The 25,291-nt window shown below is 48.2% G+C and overlaps 1 protein-coding gene across 5 annotated transcripts in view; it reads right to left on the reverse strand.

The window, feature by feature from the left end:
• The window catches only part of BRPF3 (bromodomain and PHD finger containing 3), a 29,943-nt gene continuing 4,652 nt past the window's right edge, over positions 1–25,291 (reverse strand). For 4 of the 5 annotated variants that reach the window (XM_056361991.1, XM_056361987.1, XM_056361988.1 and 1 more), the window contains exons 2-13: positions 22,423–23,825; positions 21,205–21,361; positions 19,617–19,748; positions 17,509–17,637; positions 16,824–17,136; positions 15,459–15,725; positions 14,790–15,290; positions 11,931–12,024; positions 9,370–9,467; positions 7,317–7,414; positions 5,134–5,288; positions 1–2,399 (exon numbers count right to left, since the gene is read on the reverse strand). In XM_056361991.1, the coding sequence (XP_056217966.1) occupies positions 2,216–2,399; positions 5,134–5,288; positions 7,317–7,414; positions 9,370–9,467; positions 11,931–12,024; positions 14,790–15,290; positions 15,459–15,725; positions 16,824–17,136; positions 17,509–17,637; positions 19,617–19,748; positions 21,205–21,361; positions 22,423–23,807 (3,513 nt within the window). In that variant the 5' untranslated portion in view covers positions 23,808–23,825 and the 3' untranslated portion in view covers positions 1–2,215. Of the gene's footprint in view, positions 2,400–5,133; positions 5,289–7,316; positions 7,415–9,369; positions 9,468–11,930; positions 12,025–14,789; positions 15,291–15,458; positions 15,726–16,823; positions 17,137–17,508; positions 17,638–19,616; positions 19,749–21,204; positions 21,362–22,422; positions 23,826–24,818; positions 25,281–25,291 lie in introns of those variants that run through there. The other variant, XM_056361989.1, reaches the window with a different exon arrangement.

Below are 25,291 nucleotides of genomic sequence, written 5' to 3' on the forward strand. Positions count from 1 at the left end.
TGCTAGCAAGGAAAGACTCTTTTGGCTTGTTTTGGGGTTTTTTTTATACATTAGAACATTTATTTCTCAGAGAGAAAATATAGTCTCAGACAGTCAGGTTATAGTAGGTAAAATTAGCATTTTTTTTTCTTTACAAGCATAGATTTTCTTATTACCTCTCTTATACCATCTGATATAAACAATTCTAGAAAGCAAATAAACTCACTTTCTACAATAAATAGAGCGATCTGTGCTTTACAGCAGACTGACAGTAACGTTTAGGTCCCGTAGCAACAGCAGGATATTAGCCAATTCAAATTCTAAAATGTCATTTAAAAAACAAACAAAACAAAAACCAAAACCCCAAAAAAACCCCAAAATCCCAAGATCTTAAAACATGTTACACAGGTCACAAGTCCACAGCTGAGCTACCACCTGGAAAAGTGTATGTTCCTTTAAATAAATTACACTGTGTGCATATAAAAGACCCAGCAACACAACTGAGGACTTCAAGAATGGTGACAATAGGTCTAAATAATTTAGAACAATATTTTACAACTATATACACAACATCCTTCCCTAGCCACACTCCATTAGGCATTATTATTATTATTATTATTATTATTATTTTTACAAAATCCTATGCCCCATCTCTATATGTTACAGGAATCTTCCTTAAAGTGTGGTTCCATGTCCCAATGTATAAGAAGTGGTATTTTAAAAAAGTAGACCAAGTAGAAATGGCAGTGATTACTCCCCACTATTCATTATTATTATTATTATTATTATTATGACCCAACATTCTCTTCAGTATGAAAAAGTTAAAATAATAAAAAAATATTGAGTTAAAAAGCGAAATGATGATATTCAATCTACAATCTTGCTCTGCACCTTTGGTTCTTAAAATGGGAAAGCAAAAAGGGATACACAACAGAAGAGATCAGAGAAATCATAAAGTCCTTGGCTAATAGAAAAGGTTTTGTCATCAGGTTTCCAACCATCGGCTGTCCCCGTTTTTTTGCAACGCAACCCCCCCAAAAAACCAGGGATTGTCTGCAGAGCTGGGTTTACTTGGGATTTAATGGATGACAACGCTGGAGACCCCCACACCAGGGCAAGGATATGCGTGTGTGGGAGAAGGCGAAAAGGCAAAATGGTTGTGTGCTCTAGTTAGTGCTGTGTTCCAACCCAAACCGAGTCAGAGGAAAACCTTAGAGAGACAGAAAAAAAGGGAAGAAAGGAAGAGGAGCCGTACACCAAATGTGCATAAACCAACACAAAAGATGTATCTCCCTCCAACCCTGATCAACCTCAGTGCCTGCAAAGCTGCTCCAGCTCATTAGACACCTCCAAAATTAGTTTTGCTTCTAAAAAAAGGAAGTTATCTTTGCTTAGACTCAGTACTGTGCTAAACCATGATATGAGATGTTACTGGAACAAGCACAGTCACGGAAGTAAGAATTTAAATGTCAAACTACCAAATAAATTTCTAGGACGTAATACACACACACAAACAAAAAAATCAGGTAATTTGCTTTTCATATTTAAAGCTCTGTGCATCTGTGCATGTAAGTGTGTGCAGCAGAGGGGAAGGTTACCAAAATATCTCAAGCTTTTCTCAATGCAACGAGAGAAAATTTAACATGAAAACACTATGTGTGTAGGCAGGAAAATCGTAACACCAACTCCCAGCTACGATTTCTTTTTTTTAATGTGATGGGACAACCAATGTCATTTAAAAAAAAAATAAATAAATGAAAAGGCCAATGACGGTTAGGGTAAATTTGGCACAAGAAAGTCCAGTTGAGATTTCCGTAAAGGATCCTGGTTCAGTTACAGTGGTGACGGGTTCCTGGGAATTACTCGGGGCTGGCCGACGACTTCAAAACCCCGGTGGCACGAGGGAAGCAGGGCCGAGGGAGGGTGCACGAGGTCCGAACATCCGAACGCTGCGCTCTGCTCACTGCATCAGCTCACCCTGGCTCCCGTCACCTGGCAGCTTTCCCCAACCACCTTACTCCTGGCCCTGTAGACTAGAGATTTCATCTGCCAGCTCTTCAGCGAGACACATTCAGAAAGAAGCTGGACAGGCTTTTTGGCACGTTTCAGGGTACTTTGAGGAGTGCTGACAGCTGCTGGGAACGGCATCCCTGGCTGGGCAGTGCACGAGAGTCCGCTCTGCCGACGCAGCGAGCGTGGGGTCTGGAGAAAAAGGAGGACCGGCCACCCCGACCCCTTACAGGTAACTGGAGGTCACGAAGGGATGATCTCCCCGCACGCGGCTCATGTGGATCATGGCTCGGTCATACGCCACCTGCACAGACTTGCGGATGCTGGTTTTTCGTCCTTCCATCATCTTTAACTTGTCCACTGTGTCGTCCACGCCGAGGGGATAGACTTTGTCACGCGGAAGCCACTGCCTGCAACAGAGCGCAAAGCCTTGTCACCGAGGGCATCGGCAGGGAGACGGGAAGGAAGAGCAAACGCCCGGAGCCTCCTGCCCTCGCAGAGGCCTGAGCTCTCACAGCAGGCTGACTGCTCCCGTGTGCCTGGCTCTCACACCCACTGCACGGCTGCTCCAGGCCACGGAGTTTGTCCCAGGAATTTCCAAGACACGGGCTAACACAAGCTCCACAAGCGTTCCTCACACACCTCAGCAGCAACTACTCACTGGTTGTCATCTCCTCCCCAGGAGCAGCTACACTCGTGTGATCTATCTGTTTACAATTAACACTCCACCATGATGCTACCGATGTTTAGAGACCTGCATTTGACATAGTGAACCCCCCACCTGTAGCCAAAATACCTTCCTGCACGAGCAGTTTTCTCCTTCCTTGGAGTCCTCCCTCAAGGCTTTCAATGCTCCCTGGAGCTCCAGGGGAAACTTGGAAATTCCTGTGCTCCACAGAGCAGCAAATACAGGGACTTCCATGGTGGAAAGTTAAGTTTTTATCTCCGAGAAAGCTCTGCCTTGTCCCAAGACACTGTAAGCATCAGCGTTTGGGTGGGTATAACTACCCGAGTATCATCCAGAAACAGGCAGCTTCCAGTAGACACGTCCCAAGCCCAGGCTGACTCCAAGTGGTGACTTAAATTGCAAGTGCCTTATCTGTGGCAAGTTTTTATTGGGCAATCATTAGCCCAGGTTAACTAGCACACTCAGGTACATGCCATCCATCTTTCCTAACAAAGCCCAGCCCCTAGGAGTTCAACCTCAGCTGCTGCTTGCACAGGGCAATGCATCTCCCAGCCAGCCAATGTGGGCAACACGGGGCAGCTCAGCTCATCTTCACCACAAAGACGAGGGACCGATTTTCAGCCTTCGTGATCCTTCTGCGGCACCACTGAAGTCAGCAGAATTCGGATCTGGCACCAAGAAGGGGTTTTATGACTTTTCTGAGGCACCTTAGCTTCCCACAAACTGCAAACAAGGCTCTAAGCGGCCACTTGAGAGTGTAAACACCCACCAGAGCTTGTCTTCAACAAGAGCAGGGCAAAGCCGAAATGCTGATTTTTATTGGGAAGGTAGTTTCAATTCCAAGTCTGGATTTAGATTTTTCAAAACCAATGAGTACAGCAACAGCAAGCATAGCACTGCCATTGATTTTCCACTAAAAATCATTAGTACCTCTTTGAAGAACGTGCCCTGTATCAAGTGGTTCTGGTAATCAGGGGCAGTGAAACAATGCCGCGTGCTAATAAAAAGCCTCAGGAGTGTGTCCCTTGGCCCCTCTTTTCCCCAGAGGACACAACCATACTCATCAGGTGATGCAAACGTGATCCCCTTCTCAGTTTCCCAAGAAGACAGCACGTACTTTTCCTTTGCCTCTGTTGCACCTTGCTTCCATCTCTTTGGACTGCATAAAACACCGTAGCAGCCCCAAATGTAGGGGCAACAGTCCCCCTTGCTGCTGTACCCCGCTGGGGGACTGGCTCTGCTTTTTCCCCGTGATGTACCCTCCCTCCAGCTGTGACACAGCCTCCGGGAAACGTTCACCTCCTTCCTCCAGCACCTCGCCCTCCCCTGACCTCATGGTTCCCTGCTCTCCCAGGGATGCCTGCAAAGACCTTCCTCAGAAGACTAAGGAGGAGAAGGGCTGTTGAATACCCCCAGGCTCATTTTAAATGCTTGGAGAAGAGCTGTTGAATACCACCAGGCTCCTTTTTAAATGCTTGGTATGTTATTTCATAGAGGCAGCAGCAGAAGAGGCAAGCTTGTTCTCTCCTCCGCTCCCATGGGCACCCCAATGGCCCAGCATCTGCCTTGTCCACAGTATAAACTCCCTGGATCCCAGGGGATCCCAGCTGCACACAGGTGTCACCTCCTGCCTGACAATTTATTCGCTTGGTTCATGTCCCACATGTGGCATCTGCTGGTTAAATAATCCAGTGGGTTCAGCACGCAGCTGCCTGACATCTTCCAGGATAGTTCTCCAGTTTTCCAAGTTTCCAATTGTTTCATACACGGATTTCAAAGCCTTATTGCTTATTTTTAAGGCATGTCACTGGTTTGTGACATATTATATCTGGCTGGGATATTGTTGACACGTGAGCGTGGTCAGCCAACGATACTAAAATCAGCAGATTCAGTCTGCCTGAGACAGAACAGTAAAAAGCCTTGAGATATTTCACTCGCCCCGATCCAGGTGCTTACACCTACATTTTCCATCTTAAACAAATAACTTGATTTGAAAGCTGCAGGCACTTGTCACCTCTGAAAAAGCAGGCAAGTCTAAATATGGAATAAACCCAGCATTTTGCAAATGTTACCGTGGAGATTTTTGGCAAATCTTTTGCGCAGCAGTGGAACTGGCTGCTCAGTCTGCTGGTGTTTTAGAGTCAAATGCTCTTTCTAATTTGCTGCAGATTTAGACTACTAAATTGGCTCTTCACGTGCCTCAGTATTTTTGTGGTGATGCGACCCCTGGGTGAAGGATGCTGGGCTGCTCACCGTGGAAGTGCAGCAGTAAGGTGTTGTGCTCTTGGGCCAGGAAAAGCAGGCTGGCTTCCTTAGTCAGACTTTTCTTGAGTGCTGCATGTTTAAATTTTGCCCATTTCCATGTAACATGATCAGCATCATCCCTGTATGCTCCCATATATCAAAGATTATGTTAAATCTTCTCTCTCGGCACCCGCCTGTCTGCACACACTCACCAGGTTCTCTTGTTGTCAAAGAAAAGGACAAGGAAGAGCTTCTCTCCTGCCTCTGTCTGCCTCTGCTCCCCCAGCTTCAACACATCCATGGGTGGGACTGGGATGGGGACTCCATTGTGGAGCAAACCCTCACGCGGCATCTCGGGATCGATTATCTAGGGACACAGGGAAAGGATATTTAAGCACAAAACCCTTCAAGTACTGCAGAGAATGCATTTCCCCACCCCTGCCCTGTTCTTTCAGTCTATCCAAGTTAAGAGAATTAAAATCTACTTAGGATGGGTAAGCAAAATTGCTTGTTCTGTCTCAGAGGCTCTTTTAAAAAAATTTTCCTGTCCTCAAGGCTTCCTTTGTGGAAGGGAAGCCAATCCATCCAAAAGCCAAGCACCTGACCTTAAAAAAGAAGGACATGAAGTATGTGGTTCTGTGTGGAGGTAGATGCATTTACATTAACTGGCAATTTCGTACAAACTCAGCATTGTTGTATTCAGCGAAGGATTTCCCTCCCTCCCTCCCTCCCTCCAAACTCACACAATAAATGTAACACCGCTTCCACACTCTGCCAGCACCCTGCGATATCACAACAGCTTCATTCTGCTGCAATCCGGTTGACTTCAGCGGCACTGCTCGGATTTATACTGCTATTAGATCAGAATCAGGCCCGATATTTTGAAAAAGCTGACGAGCAGTGCCAGCTTTATCAGGCTAAGGGAACACAGACTACAGTAATTTTGGAGAGAAGTAACAGATGCCTCGATTCTCCCCACATAAAGCAGAAATGTCAGCATCCAACATTTGTGCTATGTGATCACAGGAGGAGAATGAACAGCAAAGGGTGGATGCAGTACGTGGTCTACTCTTCTTCATCTCCTGATCTCAGCTCCTAAGGGCTTGAAAAAGCAGCTTGGCTTTGATATTGGCCCACTGTAAGAATTTATTAAGACATTTTACCACCACAACAGACTGCTATAAAAAAACCCGCCTTTTTTGGGGGCAATCCCAGTGTTTAAATCCACGCTAAAGCACAGTTTAACTTTGGCTGTAGCCATGCAGAGATCTAAAAATGCTTTGGCTGGCAGATACACAGCTGTTCCCTCCTCTGGGCTCCCACTGAAGAGTAAGCGCAGGGATGAGGGTCACGCTTTTAGCAAAATCTGCCCTTTTTGACGGCATCAGACCTGTGCTCAGCTATGGCCTGGCATACACGCTGCGTCAGCTTACGCCTGGTTTCACAGCTCTGCTGCTTGGATGTAGAGACTCGTGTAATTTCCGTGATGACTACACTTGCTTTCACCCCCTACAATTTCTCATCAGTCGCAAGGCACAGTCTGTCCTAGCGATCCCAACCATAAGGGTACTTCAGGGGATGGCTGCAGCCATGCAGAAATTACACGGAGCAGAGACGGCACAAGAGCCACGGCTCAACGGATATATTTAAAAGTAGTAGAAACAACAAACTGTAGTCAGCCTATCTCACATTCCTACTGATATACCCACTTCAGCAACTTCGGTTGGTAAGTTAACAAGCACTGCAAAGCCTGCAGTGGTACTGGCACTTCCTAGCACGGGCTGCACGTCACGGCTTGCTTTGGAACAGAGTGCGGTGCTCACTGAAGCCAGGTTTATGGATTTCACCTTAATAGTCAAATACCCAAAGATGGATAAATATGAAGGAAATATTGTTTGAAGGACTAGGTGCAAACACGTGCATATATTCTCATATTTAAATCAAACATATGGTTATTGCAAGAGGATATACACATCACAAGGCCAGCTGGGCACCTACATATGGAGTTGTACTCACTACAGATAGGAAAATGTGTGGGCAGTTAAGACACCAGTGGATCCTGGTGCCTGCCTTTATAAAATTTACATCTTCTCATGCCAACAGGACTGATGACTTTCCCCATAACTGCAGAGTGAACAGCAAAGGAGAAGAAAGATCTCCTCCTATCCCTGGCATTGAGAGACCAATGTTTTATGAGTCCTCTGCAATGCTGTGAAACAATGAGCAGAGGGAAAACTAACTGTGCGAAGGGGAAAGGAAAAAAAAGAAAAAAAAGCACATATTGCATGACTTTGGGAAGTTTTCCTTTTCTGTCTGGTTACACTGCATGCTAGCACTGTGTCCTGGGCTGCCTGCGCTGTGGGTACAGGCTGGGAGAGAGCAGCAGGGTACTTACCAAGGCAGGGTAGGAGGGATAGCCACGGCACTTGGCCCACACAAGCTCCAAGGGCTCCAGCTCAGCCTGATTTTCAAAGGACATGAGGAGAGCCCTGCCTAAGGGACAGAAGGAAACATGGTTTAGCAGGGCAATTGCAAGCAAGGGGGTTGGATAACACAAAAAACCACACTGCTGTTTAACCCAGGCATGACAGCTTGCATTGCCTCACCAGCAACCAGCTAGAAAAGATGAGCTACTATTGTGCTTAAAACATACTGACAAGGTTTCTGTTTTAATTTTTCAACCTATTGGCTTCCGCAGCAAGCAGAAAGCTGGAATTTCACCTTTTTTTCATAATAAACCTATCGTTCAGCTATTCGTCACGCAAGAGCACACATTTAATCATCACTGCATGCACATATGCGTAATTCCAAACCATTTCTCTTCATCAAGAACTAGAGGAAAATGGAAAGCCACTTATCATTTGTCCCTATAGGCACTGGGTAGCCAAACCAGAGGTGGTAAGACACACATCTCATCTCCATTAAGTTTAGGATAAAATTTAATGTGCAGTGAGACCCAGCCTGGCCATGGTGAATGTCCAGCCTTCTTTATCCTCTGTCACTACAGTAATGTTCCACGTTAAGACAAAGCCACAGTCTCCTAAATCATGAGTCTAAGTCTGTGCATGCACATAGCTTCACATGAACTCTTCAATATGGAAATAGCAATCAAATTCAGCTCTGGAGTGAATAGCTGCTATATCGCTGAAATCAAATGGGTATACAAGCGATGAATTTGGTCCATTAGGCTCCACCAAGCCAAATCCACCCTCAATGGCGTTGATGAAGCTTTACCTGAGATTAATTTGGACCAGTGTTCAGAGAGCTCCTTTTTATTCCTCCTAAATACAGATATCTAGACTATTCTGATGCCAGATACCTTGGGGCTATTTGATCTCTGCAGGAAGTGCCTGGTTCTAGCTGACAGAAGCCTATTAGCTATGAATTTTTTTTCAAACTGATGTCAGAAGTATTGCAAAAGATCCATTCCAGACATGAATAACTAATCTGCCAGCTCCTGGTCCCCAAAAAGGAGTCGTCTTCGTTAATGTGAATTTTACAGCAAGTAGTGTTTGCTCTGGGGGGGGGGATGGTCAAACACTGCCTTTACCAGAAGTCAAACTGCATCTAGAAAATGCAGAGCACAACCCAAATGAGCACCCTGCCAAGACGACCTGATGTGCTCCTCCACTATTGCATTCCAGATGTATTCCTCCATTAATGAAATTAGGTACAAAACCACAGAATTGTCCCACTGAGTCTAATTCTGCCGGTACTAGCCCCGCTCCGTAAGTTTATTTCCAGAGTGGATTGCTGAGCGCACAGGGTCCAGGATAATAACGGTTCCCAGGGAGCCAGGAGCCGTACAGGGCACAGGCGTGCCAGGGAGTCAAAGCTGAATTCTGATTTCAGTATAAACCTGCAATAACTCTGTCATTGATAGACTGTAAGACAAGAGTCTGGTCGTGTGAGCGCTGGAAGAGTGGCGTAGTGCCTTGGGTGGTATTAGAGGAGCGTGGCGCAGTTTTACAGATGTATAGCACGGTCTGACAACGACAACTTGACAAAAACAAGACACAGACCTTGAAAGCAATGATAGCAACACAAGAAGGAACAGCTACGAAGTCATCTCCAGAGAAACCCCTCCTATAATTATGATTTACTGTTTATATCGCAGCATCATGAAAGAGAACTAGTCCCAAACCAGGAGAAGACAGTGCCAGGCATATTACACACACCAGACCTACGGAAAGCACCCACCTGAGGAGAACACAGAGCACAGGCAATCAGCAAAAGCGAAAGCAGGAAAAACCTTTAATGCACTAACCGAAATTTGTAACAAAGCAAGTTAATAATGCCCAGGTGTCAGCAGCCTGGTTGTACAACCTGGGTAGCTCGTGCAGGACTGGTTCCTGGCACACGTGGAGACCTGCGACCCCCGGTCCAGAGGCTGCCAGCCCTACGGCGCGGTGGGACCGCAGCAGGGCGTGCTGTGCAGCCATTCTCACCTGAGCTGCTGTAATCAGAGTCTCCGTTCACACCTTCCAAGAAGGGCACCCGAGAAAGAGCTGGCTTCCCTCGACTTCGCTTGGGAGGCATCAAACCACTGGTAGAAAGATAGGAGAAAACAGGTGACCCCTGAACACAAAGCCCAGTAAATGGATTCCCCAGCTCTGTTTAAAATACTGGAAAATTACTGTACTGGGGCATCACTGACATGAAAAGAACACCGAATACTTGAGCAAGATGTCACCAACACACCTCTTCTGGTGCAAGTACGCTGGACATCATCCCGGCTTTGCCATGAGTGATGAAAGGGGCCCAACAGAAACGGAGCTATGAACATGAGGAGGAAATTCAGCAAAGGCTTCACACCGCCGAGCTGACGCGGCGACGCCTGGAGCCTGCCTGAGCTCACCCAGTTGTGCACGGACTTCAGAGATGACAGAGCAGCCCCCCAGCACCACTCCAATACATGTACAACTGCACTCTTATCAGCCCACGTCCTGAATGTCCTTTCACCTCACTAGTACAAACATTTCAGAAAATGGACTATCTCCACCTCAAGCAATCGCATTTTTTCACTTACTGTAATTATTTTTTTTTTTCTTTTATGATTTTCTAATAAGCAACCCATTCTGAGTGAATTTGGCGCTCAAAAAGAAAGACTGGGGAAAAAGCAGTAAACAGAGCTGTTCCTAAATAGAATAATTGTACAAGTTATCCATGAGACATCAGCTTGGTTTTAATTCCTTGTTTTGTGGGTGTCACACAGCTCTAATGTAATTTTTGCTCTGTGAATTGCTTGCAATTATTGTAATAAGCACTTAGATCACACTTTTCATCTTCAAAGTACTATACAAACATCAACTAACAAATCCCCACGCTCCCCTGTGAATTCAGATTTGTCTCCCTCACCGACAGGTGGGGAAACAGAGGCAAGCATGGTGGGGCCATACAGACAAGACATGGTTTGAAAGGGAACTTTTGGCTCCTGGTCCTGTTCTGACAGCATCCTCTCCCCACAAAGGATTTCTGCATGACGCAAGGGCCCTCATTTAAATGACACTGCAACTATGCTCGAATTCAGGTCCCTCCTTTTTGTTCCCTTTGACGCAGCTCCTTGCTTTATGAGAGCTGATTGCAAGAGCTTCTTGTGAGATCTGCACGGAGGTCATGGTGGGATCCAGCTTACAGAAGAGGCAATGACTGACCTGAAGATCTGGGCACACAGCCCAGAGGAGAGGGGAGAGATGAAGAGGTGGGTGGGTGTCCCATCCCAGAGAAGAGCTGGAGGTCCTATGCCTCCAAGGGGCTCAGCATGTGCTAAGAGATTAATTTATCGGGGCACCACGTGCTTCTCTCAGGCTGCCCAGCATCTGACTGTGGAGATGGGATCACCCTGCCACAGGGAAAAGCCCTGGCACTAAAATTGCTTCTCTAAATCCAGGGCCTTGCCCCTCATCATGGGCACAAAAGCTTCTGCAAACTGATTTCTAAAGGAAACACTCATCAAACCTTAGCTACAAAACTATACAACTCTTTTGGCAGCTAACATTTACGATCACTCTGCACAGCAGAGTGAAGTTTTCATTCGAAAAATGCTCCTGGGATTCAGCCCCGCTGCAGAATAATTTGTTATGCAGCTGATTAACAGTTTTAAACTGTAGCTTCAGTCCTGAGAACGGGTGTGCATGGGGAGCTTTATAATTTCAAGCGTCCAACTGACATTGCAAGCTTGAAGTCTTACAGGACTAACTGAGCACCTGCATTGGAAGCATTAAATGTCTGAACATATTTCTCAAGTGACAGGTCATCACCCCAAGGGTCACCAAAGACAAGCAGAGGGCAACGACACGTTCAAGGCACTGAAAATATTACTAAGAATATCAACTAAGAAAGCCTTGCTTCTGCCTGTTCTGGATGATCTTACCCATCAAGGTCAAACGTCCCCAGCCTGTCACTCTCAACACACACAAACGTGATTCTGGCATAATACAGGTTTTACTGTGCAGTGAAAGGGCTGTGAAATTACTTGAGTCAGTGTTCAGAGGGCTGGACAGGTAGATAAGACCAGAAAAACGATATGGTACCCACAGGTGCCTACTGCATCGGGCCAAAAGATGACAGATGTTTACTTTAAGTCTGTTCAGTCCTGTTTGAAGTGCCCAGTTCTGCTTTTAAACCTCTGAGAGGAAGAGAGCAGCACTTCAGTAGGTGGCAGAAGTTCAGCTTCACCGGCAGTGATGATCTGGACATTAGAGTTCACGGTTTTTCTAGCTTTGGCTCTCAAGAACCGCAAGGAGGTATGCATCAGCAGGGAGGATGTGTATGCATTGAGGAACAGAAGTGGAACAGATAGCCATTTGCTTGAAAAATCACGCACCGCTTTTGAGACCTATAGCTTAAGAGGACAGAACAGAACCTCAGCAGCTTTTATCTTTTAGGGTGAATGCACAAAAGAACTAACAGTTCGGCTGGGTTTGAAACAAAGAAGTTGAATAAAACTAGGTAGATTAATTCAGACACACAAGGTGTTCTAGGGGACAGTTTCACAGGGGGCACTTACCTGCAGGCTTCAAACACCAGCCCACCGCCCAGGCCAGAGCTGCACTCGGAGTCAGAGCCACTTTCCATGTGCTTTGCAAAGCCGTTAGTCACTCCTGCCCAGGAGACAAACGGGAGTCAGCCCAAAGAATCACAGAATGATGGAATGATTTGAGTTGGACATGACCTTAAAGATCATCTGGCTTCAACAACCCTGCCAGGGGCAGGGACAGCTGCCACCAGCCCAGGTGGCTCCAAGCCCCGTCCAGCCTGGCCTTGAACTGTGCCAGGGCACCCACAGCTGCTCTGGGCACCCTGTGCCAGCGCCTCTCCACCCTCACAGCAAAGAATTTCTTCCCAATATCTCATTTAAATCTCCTCTCTTTCAGTTGACAACCGTTACCCCTTGTCCTGTTGCTACATGCCCCTGTAACAAGTCCCTCTCCAGCTTTCCTACTGGTCCCGTAAGGTCTCCCCGGAGCCTTCTCTTTTCCAGGCTGAACAACCCCAGCTCTCCCAGCCTGTCCCTAAGAAAGGTGTCCCAGCCCTCTTATCATCTTTGTGGCCTCCTCTGGACTTACTCCAACAGATCCTATGTTGGGGGCCTCAGAGCTGAATGCAGAAGCAGCAGCAACACATAAAGATGCTACCAAGGCTCAGGTAGGGTCACTGTCCCACGACTCACAGACACAAAGATGCTGAATACTTCAACCAGAGAGGGGAAATCCTGCACAGAGATCCCCAGACTCAGCTGCAACCAGGCGGGGACTAATAAAAGGTATTTTTACCCCCAGCACACAAAAAATTAGGCTGTCTCTGAAGAAGCAAGTGGTGGAGAAGTGCCCAGGGATGGTAGAAGAAAGCTTTACGCAGCACCTAGCTCGCCAGGGAAGCCTGGAGGCCAGAAAATGAACCACCTGCTCATCTGGCTTCAGCTGTCGTTGGGAAAAGACATGGAGGTTTCACGCCGACGGCCACAGACTTCTCCCTGCCTCTCCCCAGGCCTGGCTGCCGGGCTGGTCCCTCCCTGGGGAGCAGGGATATAAAACCAGAGCTCATTTGGTTACAGGTTCCTTGCTGAAAGAAAACCGCTCTGGGAAAAACTCACTGCTTCGGTTTCTGGAAATGAGATTTTCCAGTGAACGGAGCAGACACTGAGGAAGCAAATTCCCCCTGGGTAGAAGAAGGTTTCCCACCACCTTCCTCTCTGGCTGGCACGAATGTCACTGTAGCTGTAAGCGGAGTATTTCACTTCTTTGCCCCAGATACTGACAGTGCTGGAAACCTTCTCTTCACTGCCAGGTTTACTGCTCCGTGCACTGGAGGGACACCTACACAGAAAGCTGGGCTCACCTCCAAGTTTAGACAAGATCCTACAACCAGGGACAGGCAGAGGTGGACAGGGAACGAGCCCCGAGTGTATCCCCAAGCCCAGAGCAGGCTGAAGAAGCCAGATGACCATGGCCTTCCCCCCCCCAGGGACCCACCACCCCCAAGTTCCCCACCGAAAGCCTGTCAACCATACAATGGGCAAATTCATGCCAAAGCCACTAGTGGTTTTTTCGAGCTGTAAATACGGCACTGCCACAAGAGGCACATTTCTGGGAATCACCCTGTTCCAACAGTCCCGATCACACTGACCTGCTCCTGCAGTAACACAGACTTGGCAGGCCAGAAACTCCCTCCAGTTAGGAGAAATTGTGTTTGAGACAGTGGAAGGAGCTGAATCACAAAAGCAGCGCTGCAACTCATAGGAAAAAGCCAGCAGTGCTGCTTCAGCAGAGGGAAGATGTCACTGCCTAGTCATCAGTGATTTTCCAGCATCCTGCCTTTATTTTCCCTTTTTTAATTGCAGCCTCTCATTCTGACCTGTATCCACTGTGGGCAATTCCTCTCTGCTTTAATTACTGGTAGATGACGATGGTGAGTCCCTCAACTCTTTGGAGAAACTGTCTATGTGTTTCCTTTAACCTGTCCTGGTAAGTCAGTGCCCACATTCATCCGCTTTCCTCCTCCTCTCGATTTGCTAGCAGCCTTCTGACAGCCAAATAACTTTAAGATAATATCTGAGGTGTGGGCTAAGTCAAGTACAGATGGGAACTGTCCCACAACGGCTGTTAACACAACTAAAAAGAAATCACATTGTTGTTACTCGGATGTTCCCGGCATCTTTCTAAATTTCATCTCAGCTGCTTATTCTCATTTGCAGATCTAATCTGAAAAGGAACCTGCTTGGTATTCCCACTAGTTTTGTTTAAACTCCAGAACTGAGGGTACACATGTTTAACACCTCATCTTTCTTACACGGGTGCTGTGTTACTGGTCCACTGCACACTTCCAACCAACTGCACCATTTCTGCTGCAGGGAACTCTTACTCCTAAGAGTGGCCGAGCCAACACAAACCCTTCCACAAGGGCAGGAATGCCAGCACCTCTCAGCCCTTACTGGAGAGTCTGGAGTCTCCAGTCAGGCCATTCAACAGCTCTGGAAGAGGCTGGGCACGTTGGCTTTACGCAACAAAAAATGGCAAACCCTCTCTCACAGCAGCCCTGCGGACTGGCAAAGAGAAGAATTACTTGTGACCCCCTGGGCTTCATCTTGGTACCTTTAAATGTCTAAAACGGAGGCGTCTAGAGCTGAACAAAGTTGCCAGAAACTCATTATGGACATGTTTTGTCTGCCCTATTTTAGAAATGTGTGGAAGAGACAATGCTTTTGTCGCACACGTCTGCTTACGGCGACTGTATTTCCCCCCAAGCATAAAATGAGTTTCAGGTGAGTAGTTTGGATGCAGATGTCTCGGCCCCAGGATTTCCACTCCCTCAGCCCCATCTCGCAGTTTCCAAGTGTTCAGAAGGAAGAGAGATCCCAAGGAATTACCTCTCTGCCCTGCCTGCCTGGGTGACTTCTCTCCATCGCTCTCGCTGCAGGTCCTGCTCTGGGGCCGCTTCCGAGCTTGTCGCTCCCCATCCAGGCGGGAGGGTGACAGCTGCCTGCTCTGCCTGTGGTCCTCCCCGTTCTCCAGGGAGCAGTCCAGGCCTCTCTGCAGCTTCACCCCGTTCTTAGCTTTTTTAAAAAGGACAGATGTCCGCCGGCCCACGCCGCTGAAGGGGGGGCTGGCAGGGGTATCCGCAGGTGGCAAGGCCAGTCCGTTCAGGCCATTGTCGCTGAGCAGGCGCTGGAAGGCTTGGCTCTCCCGCTGCAGAGCCTTCTTGTCAAAGAGCTCCCTGTCCGGCCTCACCCTCTTCTGCAGCTGATTCAAGGACTTGCTGTCACTGATGGGTTTGAGCGTTGGAGGGTCCTGCAGAGAGTCCAGCTCCGAGAGGGAGGGTGCGGGTCCTGTGGGCTCCAGGGTTGGAGGGTGCGGGGGCTTGCCATCATCTGTTAAAGGAATAAAGAATCTGCTCTAACATTTCAGAAAGAGTTATTCCCAAAACCAACAACAGCCGTTCCTGTCTTTCACTAGGGCCACAGACAGGAGAAACAGCAAGCCTTGACTGTCGATATGCACTAGAAAGCTGGAGCTAAAATCCTGCTGAAACCTCTCACCTTTCTCCCCTTCCTCGTCCCCTCCCCTTGATGTTTTATCCGGCCCCTCTTCCCGTGGCACAGGCTCCCCGTTGGGCATGCTCTTGTTCTGCTGCTGGGCCAGCTTCTGCCGAATGGAGTTGATCTCCCGTCTCAGGAGCCGGATGCGTCGCGTCCGGGCACCACTGGACCGCATGGTGCTCACCATGTCCAGCTTCTCCAGCAGCTCCTTCAGCTGGGCCTCCAAGGAAAGGTGAGCCCGGTTCTCCGGCAGGAGGATGTTATCCACTGCATCAAAAGAGATTGAACCAGTGAAGGGAAGGAGTAAGGCTTCCTGAAGAAGTATTTGGGACCACTGCCATGCCTCATTCTCTTTGATGCTATTCAGGAACCAATTGCTTTAGTTTGGGGATTTGGCAACTGCTGACCTTGGAGCTCGGTCTTCCTTCCTTTGGGTAAAGCGCAGTTGAATTAATTTGCACTGCCCTCCAGCTCCTGCTACTGTCCCAGGGGCAACAGTGAAAGGACATGTGTCTGCACCCAAGGCAGCTCACAGTCCAGGTCCATGCCAGAAACCTATTTCACTGCCAGGTTAAATGACAAAAATCATACCACAAACAGAACTGGCCAAAACAAAACACGTTTGCCATTCTCCTGGCTCTGTTGAAGGGCTGGCATCCACAGGAGCATGGCAGACAGCTGAGAGACATGCTATCCTACACCAACACCAATTTTGTTAACAGACTGTCCACGTGCATCCAAGAAGGCTGCAACATTTAGGAACTGGACAGCAGACTGCAGGCTCGGCGTGCTGGATGGCAGCGGTACCCTGTACTAAGTTTAGCCAAGTTATTCAACCAGTGCCTTGGGGCTGCATCTCAAGACGGCTGTGGGAATGGAAGTGGTCATGTTGTGAACGGAAAGCCTCAGCTAGGACTGCCTGGGTCCCAGTACCCGAACCCCACATCACCCGCTCCCAGGCCTCAGGGCTCCACGTAACCCAGTTGCTCTGTACCTTGCCAACTGCCGATGAAATGAATGAGCTTTCCTCAGAGCAAAAGATTCTACAGCCACCTTCGCACTGTTCTTGTAAAATACCAACAAATCAAACAGCACGGGCAGTTACAAGGCTCTTCAGAGCCAGACATGCACTAGGAGAGCTGGAGCTAAGCTGCACCTAGCTCAGAGTGCCCCACTCACCTGAAATCCTGCCCTTTGAGGCTCTAAAGGACTTAGATATGTGCTAATGTAAATACATCGATAGGAAAATTCTTGTATGCTGAACAATGGTTGTGATTTCCATGCAGGCTGAGTGACATGCTCAGAACAAAGAACACAGTTACGACCTGCCTGTAAAAAAAAAAAAGGTTAATAATAAAGACTCACCATCCTCCCAAGAAAAGCGGTAAAAGTCCTCGGTTTTGGGCGACTCAGGCAGGTGAATCCCCACATCAGTGTCAAAGCCGATGTTTTCAGCCTGCCGCCGTGCATGACGCAATATCGCTCCTCCGAGGTCTCTGAGCCGGACAGCTGCTCGGTGGAAAATCGTGTCTTTAGCATTATACCTCATGCAGTTGGTAACTATAAGGTTAAAGTCTTCCTCAAACTCATCCAATGTTCGGTACAGGTGGGACTCCAGCTTCCGCCTCATGGTGGAAAAATCCATTGGGTTGGAAATGAATTCCAGGTAATCTGGAACCTAAACATATAAAACCTGTACAATTACAAAAACCATTTACTAGCCAACTAGAGCGTATCCATCATAAGCACTCTTAATGCCCTTTCCACCAGCAAGGGGCAGCGCCAGCGGGTCATTTTTGTGTCACCCAGTCAAGGCAGACACATCCTGGCTCTGCAAAACATTACTTGTCTGAGACGTGCTGAAGCTTCCAGAAAACAATACCCTTTTTTGGCCCGGAAGGATACCCACATTGGGAGTCCTCTTTGAGACATTCCACCAGCAGCTTGGGACAAGGTGGTTTGTGCTTCCAGGATTATGACAGCACATGAGCTTCTGCCCAGCGATAGCTCATCTACAACCCGTTAAGACACCTCTAGGAAAGAGACTTGCCTCGTTCAGGTTAACAGGCTCTGCGAAGATCTGGGCAGCATCCTTCTCCTGCAGCAGGTCCAGTGTTGTGCGCAGAAGTACGTTGAAAGGGGTCAGCTGTAGCTCCAGAGCAGCCTGCTGAACCTTGACCTGGGAACGGGAATACACAAATGAGCACAGTTATCGAGGACAGGACATAGGAGTGGCGTCTCCCTCCGGTTTCTCCCAAATCATCACCCAAGCTCTACTCAGTGGTGGAAATCTCAGGTCATCACAGCACTAGCCTGGTAGACTCATTGCCGAAGAATTTCTGGGAAACACCTTGTCCCCTCCATGTGCAGGATGCACGTGAGACAGCACTTTGCAGAGTCTAACTGCACAGTCCAGTCCTCTCGTAAGGGGAACTCCTGTTTATCCCATCTCATAAAGCCAAACCAAGAGGAAACCACAGAAAATTAAAAGATAATACAACCGAAAATGAAAACAGGAAGAAGCTATTCATGCCCGGTAAATTATCCTGTAGGACTCCCTCCCTCAAGATATTATTATGCCAATTAGCAACACTATATAAAAGTTAAAAGCATGTAGGCGTTTACATGAACAACACCCATAATTAGGCTAGAGAGCATAAACAAAGTTTAAGATATAAGCTCTCACACTTCAAGGCAGAAGCCAAACAACAGTGGTTAGATGTCTGCAAATTCCTCATACGGTTTCTTACATCCTTTATGAAGTCTCTAACACTGATTTCAAGCAAACAAGTTGTAGCACTGGTTTGATCTCTCACATGAAACTCTATTCAAAGGAGACTGGAAACAGAATAGAAGTATTTATTTCTCCTTTAACGTTTCAATGTCTTTGATCTTATAATCCCTCATTATGTCATTAAAGCAACCACGTCAGTAGGAAAGGAAAGCAAGTCTGTTTACATAAAGCAAACTGTTGCTTAGCACATCAAATACAAGACAGCATCAATAAGACAATGAATGAAGATGGATATAAAGACCACTCTCTCCCCCACAAAACGGGAAAGAAGCCGAACAAGGATTCAGGACTCTAGAGCATCCTTCTCCACTCACCTAAAAGCTGGACTAGGATAGAGCTCCAACTAGATACACTCTTCCGTGATATCTTATCCTTTCATAAAGCACATCATTGTTTTAACAAGCTTTTATGGATTTAGCCAACTGTGATAGGGATATATCAAGATACCAAAAGCAAACAAAGCCCAAGAGTGATTTTTTTTTTTATCCTCCTATCTAAAATATGTCCACACAGCAAGCAGGTCTGAGCAACTGCTGTAAATCAAGGACAACGCAGCAAATGAACCAGTGCTGGCATCAAAAGGACTCCAGAAAAGCTGTGGGCAGTTTCTGGCCACAAAAAACCAGCTTGCACAGAGGAGCTGCGATCACAGAGGATGCCGCTTTCCCTCTGCCTGGCTTCCTGCAGCCAGCCTGAGAACACCCAGGGAATGCCTGAGGCCACATGTACCTGCTCACTCTATGCAGGGCGAGTCTTTCATGAAGCTGGCCTTGAAGATACTCATGCCAGACAGCACAGTTGTGGCTGCAGTGACAAACCAGGTACAGCACGCAAAGACCCTCAAGAGACAAAGCTAGCAAGCAGGGGAAGCAACCTCAGCTGGTGCAACTTTGGAGAACTGCACACAGATCAAAATGGAAATTGGAAAATTTAGTAAATGGTCTCCATCGTAAAGCTTTTTCTTCTAAAAAAAAGTACTTAGAGGGAAAACCAGGAATTTTCAGCTTTAGAAATGAAGAGCAGAACTCCTATTTAGATGTCTTTTTGGAGTAGGTGTTATCAAACTCCTGAAATAATCATTAAAGGAGATCTAATTTCTACTCTGCAAAACACCCAGTCCATGCCCAGAAACAGAAGGGGTGCTGCAGGGCAGGAATCAGTTTTGCTACCAGTTATGCAAATACATCTTCCCAGCACCCTGCAGCCCAATCCTGGTTCTGAGTAATGAAAGGAGAGTCCATCCAACAGTCAGACTCTATGGAAAGGCGACAAAACTCAAGAAAAACTGCTTCTGCCTCCTGCAGCACAGAGAGCTTGCACGGGACCGAAGCCAAGTGCAGCAACTCAAAGCCAGAACTCCCTACCTGCTCCCGTTTGAGTTTTTCCCTCTTACGGATCAGCTCGATGAGCAGCCGTGCCCGCTCCAAGTCATGCCGCAGTTTCTGCCAGTACTTCAGCTCTTCCTTCACGGCACTGGTCTTCTCATCCTGCTCCTTCTGTAAGACACAGCAGTGGGGTGAGATGAAACACACGAGTGGCTTCCCCCCCCGTCTCAGCGTCTCTGGCAAATAGCTCTGATAATCTTCCTCCTGTCTACTTGTCTCTTGCTCAGGCTACTTCCCCTCCTTCCTCAGCACTTAGCTGTCTCACAAACACAACACCAGCCTTTCAGGATTTCACGTTATTTGTGAAGTTAGGACTAAATTGTGCTGTAGCTACACCCTGGGAACACACCTCAGTGCATGCTCCTTCACTCCCTCCCTGCTTTTATATCCAAGTTCATTACAGAGCCTGGAAATTTTTCTGTTGGCTGCTGTGCATTGAAGAGGCGGCCCAAAGCATTTGCAGTATAAAGGCAAGGCGAGCGAAAGCATGGGAGAAAAGCGCTGTTGTTACCCTCTTTGTAACCAATAAGAGTGTCACGGAAAGAGATTTACCAAAACAGAGGAGCAGCCACTGCGGGGAGATGAGCTCACACCTTTCAAGGCACAGTTCAGTGGCTTCGCAATGCAATCATCCTTCCTCTCCTAAATCTGTAGCTTTTTACACGGTTTGGAGGATATACCTGAAGTGTACACACTTTTGCATGATTGCCAAGAGAGGACAATTGCTTCACAAGATCTTGATGGTTTATATTGATAGGACATTGGTTTTCAAGAACTTACTTCTGGTAAATGCCAACTTAGTACGTGAAGGAAATGCTGTGCTTCCCCAAGCTCCAGACCGATGAGCGGGAAGTATTTTTTTTATTAATCACCCAGAGCAGTCTTCACACAAACCGAAAGCCTATAAATTCCTCCAACTACATTAAAAATATACGTGCACGCACACCACCTGCTGACAGGCTATGTTGGAGGGTAGAGTCCGACTGCTTGATTGCTTCACCAACTACTTCTCGTGCCAAAAGCAGTACTGTTTAACAGCATCGAGATCGAGTGACTCTGGATGCCAGCTCAGAGGAGGAAGCAAAGGAGTCCAGAGCTGGTGATTATGTCTAAACTTCCATATGAATCTGCATGGGAGGGTCAGAAATTGAAGCTGCAGGGAGAATGACCCAAACTGGAAGATGGCCAGGACTCTGGAGCTAACACCCATTCTGTTGGGGAGGGGATCTTTAATCACTCGTGAGGAACGTGGGTTTATGATGCATCTAAGAGATCAGTGCACCAAGGGCCCATCACACCCTTGCACAATTTTGGGTCTCCTGACTCAGGGGAAAAACTCTTACCAGCTGCTTCATCCACAGCAATTCTAGCACAAGGGATATCCCACTGATATGCTAACGCAGCTCTTCACGCATGAGCGTACCAAGAGGAGACCAAAAGAGACTTAAATCTGGTCACCCTCTGGTCCTTCCACCCTCATTCCCCTTCCCAGCCATGCATCAAGCGCATCTCCCCCTGGAATACAAGCTCTCCATCCTCCCACACAGGTTCAGCTGGGGACCAGTACCTGCTCCGCGGTCCTCTGGGACTGGAGGTGCGAGTGCAGGCGCCGGATCAGCGGCACCCCGTTCCTCGCCTGCCGCTTCAGCAGCCAGTAGTTGTGGAGCCTCTGCATGAACTGGTTCTTCCTCTGGAGGGGGAGGCCACTGCAGATTTTGTTCAACCTGAAGGAAGCAAAGAGGTGTCAGGGAGCCAACCGCAAAGCAATCGTGACTCTGCGGACCCTGTGATACCATCAGGTTTCCCGACGAAGCTCTGCAGTGTCGTGTCAATGCACCCTCTGAACTACACATGCAACTGGTACAATGTGGGATCTCCCCACCGTGAAGTCACACGTGCCTAATTTTCCCAATATATCCCTACGTTAGTAGCAGCTCAGCTGGAGGTTCTCACCAAGCACTTGGCACAGCACGGTCAAAGTACGCAATCGCCTACTTGCCTCCAAGCCTTAATTTCAAAACTACTTTCAGTGTCAAGAACTTTCCTGGGGGTCAATTAAGCCTGGTGTTAGTAAGCTGGAGCCCGGGAAACTAACTTGGCAGGAGTCCAAGAATAATATCTCACCTATTCCAACCTTTTCGAACCATTCATTAGATTATATGCAGTGCCTTATCAGCAGTTCTCCAGAGCTTTATCTGTTAAAATACCAGCGACGCACCATTACACTTCCTAAGGCACCGAACAAAAATTCAGCACTACCTAGTTCTGCATGAGAGAGAGCTGGGAGAAAAAAAAACCAACCCAGCCAAATTCAAAGCTGCTTGCAATATGGACAGGTTTGACATGCTGCGTAATAAAAGGAGGAATTAAGAAACTATGAAATGAGGAGATTAAAAAAAATATGTAATACTGGGATGACCCCTATCTGTCTGCCAACCTGCAATGCCTGAAGTATTTGAAAAACACCTTCACAGCCATCTGTCTGAATTCAGGTGCTCGGTGGGTGTTTGCTGTTAGGGGTTAGGGACCACCATGGGTTCTGCGTTACACAACAGTTTGGGGTGGCTGCTCGGCAAAGCAGGGAACCACCATGCACCAGCGACACTCCCACGGAAGAACACTGGTCAGGAATGACTCTGAACACAGTTATTGCTAGGTCTTGACTGAAGATTCAGTGTTTCCAAGGGAGGACCTTGGAAGGGTCCCCCAAGAGGGACCGAGTCCTCAGAAAAGACCCTGTCCAGCTCCAGCTGTCCAGCTCCTTCCCCAAACTTGCAACACTCACCTGTAAGAGGGGATTTGTGCAACGGTCACCATGGGCACAGACGAATGCCCGTTGGTCACACCACCAGGCTTCTTTTTGATCTTCTGCTTCAATTTCACTCGGTTCTTTTTCAGAGACCCTTTGGGAGGGCCAGAATCGGCTTCCTCCTCTCCCTGCTCCTTCACAGTGTCCTCCTGCCCCCCGCCGCTAGCAGCTGAAGACCCTTTTTTCACCATCCCAGGCGGGGAATGACTCTCACAATAGGCAGTCTTGCGCACGGTGAACGTCGTGCCGTTGATGCTGGTCTCCCTCATGGGTTCGATCTTCATGAAGAGACCAGCCCGCTGGGCACAGGTGACGTGGAAGGCAGTGTAACAGTTCATCTTGTGGCACTGGATGGCAGCTCCCATGCCCTTCTGCTTGCAGATACAGCATGTGAGCTTCCACCGAGCCGGGGGGATGTTATTTATCCCTTCAATGGGCTCCAGGAACACAGTGTTTGCAAAGCAGACCTCGGGGATCCAGATGGCACAAACCACGTGAGCCCAGCGGCCATCGCTAGTCTGCTTGAAGGCTCCACCTTTGTTTGGGCAAAGGACACAATCCACAGGGCGAGAAGGGGACTGTAAGCAGCAGCGGCAAAGCCACTGCCCCTCGGGGATATAGGGCACGCCATAACACTCCTGGTGCACGGCCAGATTGCAGATATCACAGAACAGGATGACGTTGCTGTTGTGACACTCATCGTCCATGCAGACGCAGCAGAAGGCGTCCTCATCGACGAGGGACTGCTGAGCCCCATTGTTGCGGCTCTCAAGGTACGACTCCTTTTCCAACCGATCCACCAGCAGCTCAAAAGTGTCTGGGGAAACTGTCCCATAACCATCGTCCCTTCTCTTCTCGTTGATCATGTCCAGCCACGCCAGATCCTCCTCATCCATGTCATACTCCACCTCTACATCAAGGTCCTCGGGAGGCTTTTCAATGTACCGGTAGTAGGCAGCAGGGAGAGGAGGGGCGTCTGGCTGGCTGAAGGAGTCCACCACACGGAAGTTGGGCTGGGGTAAGTGTAAAGATGTCCCTGGTGCATGTTTGGAGCAGGACTCCTTCTTCTTGCCTTTGGAAGGTGTTTTCTTAGATTTGGAAGGGAAAAGGGGCTGCTCGCTGTTTTCCTTGTTGCTGTTGCACTCTGTGATGTCCTGGGCTGTCAGCTCGTCCTCCGTGATGATTTTTAAGGGATCGTAGATGCTGATGCGATGAAGCCGCCCATCGATGTCTACCTCCACGATCCGCTGGGCCTGAGCATAAGTCAGTGTCTCCCGAGTCGGTGAGCACTTGAGGCTGTAGGGCGAGGGAGAGCGCCTCCCCTCCAAGTTCTGCCGGGACCTCCTCCGAGGCTTCCTCATCGCTGCAGTTCAGAGACCCTGTACCAAAACAGGACAGAGGATAGCATAAGCCCAGGAGACAAGCAAGGAGCAGCACAGATTCAAAAACTCACTCGGTGTTTCAACAAAGCAACATTTCTACTAGAGACTCCAGCAGTTTCAGGCTTGCTGACACTTTACACCGCCTTAGATACAAGCAGGTAATGGATATATCAACCACTTCTTGTAATGTGTGTCAGAGCAACGCACAGCACCCTCCAACCATCTCCATCTACATGTCAGGACATGTACAGACCCCCATAGCGCCAGATGAGAAGAGCTCAAATTAATTTTACAGCATAGCATCCCAACACTCTGCTGTGCGTTCAGCTCAGCAAACCGTTCAGATCCTCTGAAATTCAAACAGTACTTAACACATCTGCTTGCACCGTTCACATACTAAGTCCACACCACCCAAGGAGTTCTCCTCTGTTCTTTTGCCTCTGTGGCTTTTCTTTTATATCCCCAATAGCACACAAAATGTGCTGGATGTTTTCCAGGTGGAAAGGAAAGCACTGTTCCTGTCCTATGAAAGCAGTTCCCAATTTTCTTTTGTTGCTGAGCTCCATATGAGAAAACTAGCAGTGCTCCCTCAGTCCAGGAGACTGCTTGCTCCTCCAAGTTTCCCACCTCAGGGCTGCCACCATTCTTCCTTTCCCACACTGTGGATGCAGAAGGTCCCATAGTGAAAAATCACCCTCCAGCTTTGCTTTCCCTTCTCTCACAGATGTAGCTGTTCCTTACAGCCCTCTCCAGACAGTGCACTGGATGGACTGTGTCCTTCCCAACACGCAAAATGGGTCACAAAAGCCCAAACAGAACCAGAGGATGAACAGAGCAACGCAGCTAGATGTGCATCCCTTCTGCTCTTTGGTGGGATCCATGAGGAAGTGAAAGGGAATGAGCACAGGAACAAGCAGCACGGATCCAGACAGACTCGATAGCTCTGGCTCAGCGTTAGTCCCTCTGGAGCCACAACCCACGTTCACAGACCTGAGCTGGTTCTGCACGGAGGATCCACAGGGGATTGAGCAGGAAAGCTGCAAGACAGCTCCTAGACCGCACCAGGAACTGTGCAATGGTATTTGCTCCAGCCTTAACAAAAAACCCAAGCCAGCTCTGCCCTCGCAAACTGCTAATCAGCAACCCAGATAATTATTTGAGAGTCAGCTCCTGGCATTAAGGAGGTGCCTGTCAAGGGGGAGCGGAGAAGAAGCCTGGAGCCGGAGAGATGACCTGGGGGAGGATGGAGACATGGCGGCAGGAGCCAGGCGATCTGAGGGTGAAGGAGGGAGGCAGCGAAGAGGGAAAGCAGAGAGGAAGCCAAGTGAGTAATACAAGCGAGAAGGGCAGTGTCGGGATGGGAACATGAGTTATGGGAAGAAATGGGCTGAGGCTGAAACACGCTGGAGAGGAGACAAAGAAAAGCAAATGTAAAATCTCCCCGAGAAGATAAGCCAGCCCAG

This window comes from Falco biarmicus, chromosome 16, assembly GCF_023638135.1.
Source record: "Falco biarmicus isolate bFalBia1 chromosome 16, bFalBia1.pri, whole genome shotgun sequence".
In the NCBI taxonomy this organism is placed as follows: domain Eukaryota; kingdom Metazoa; phylum Chordata; class Aves; order Falconiformes; family Falconidae; genus Falco; species Falco biarmicus.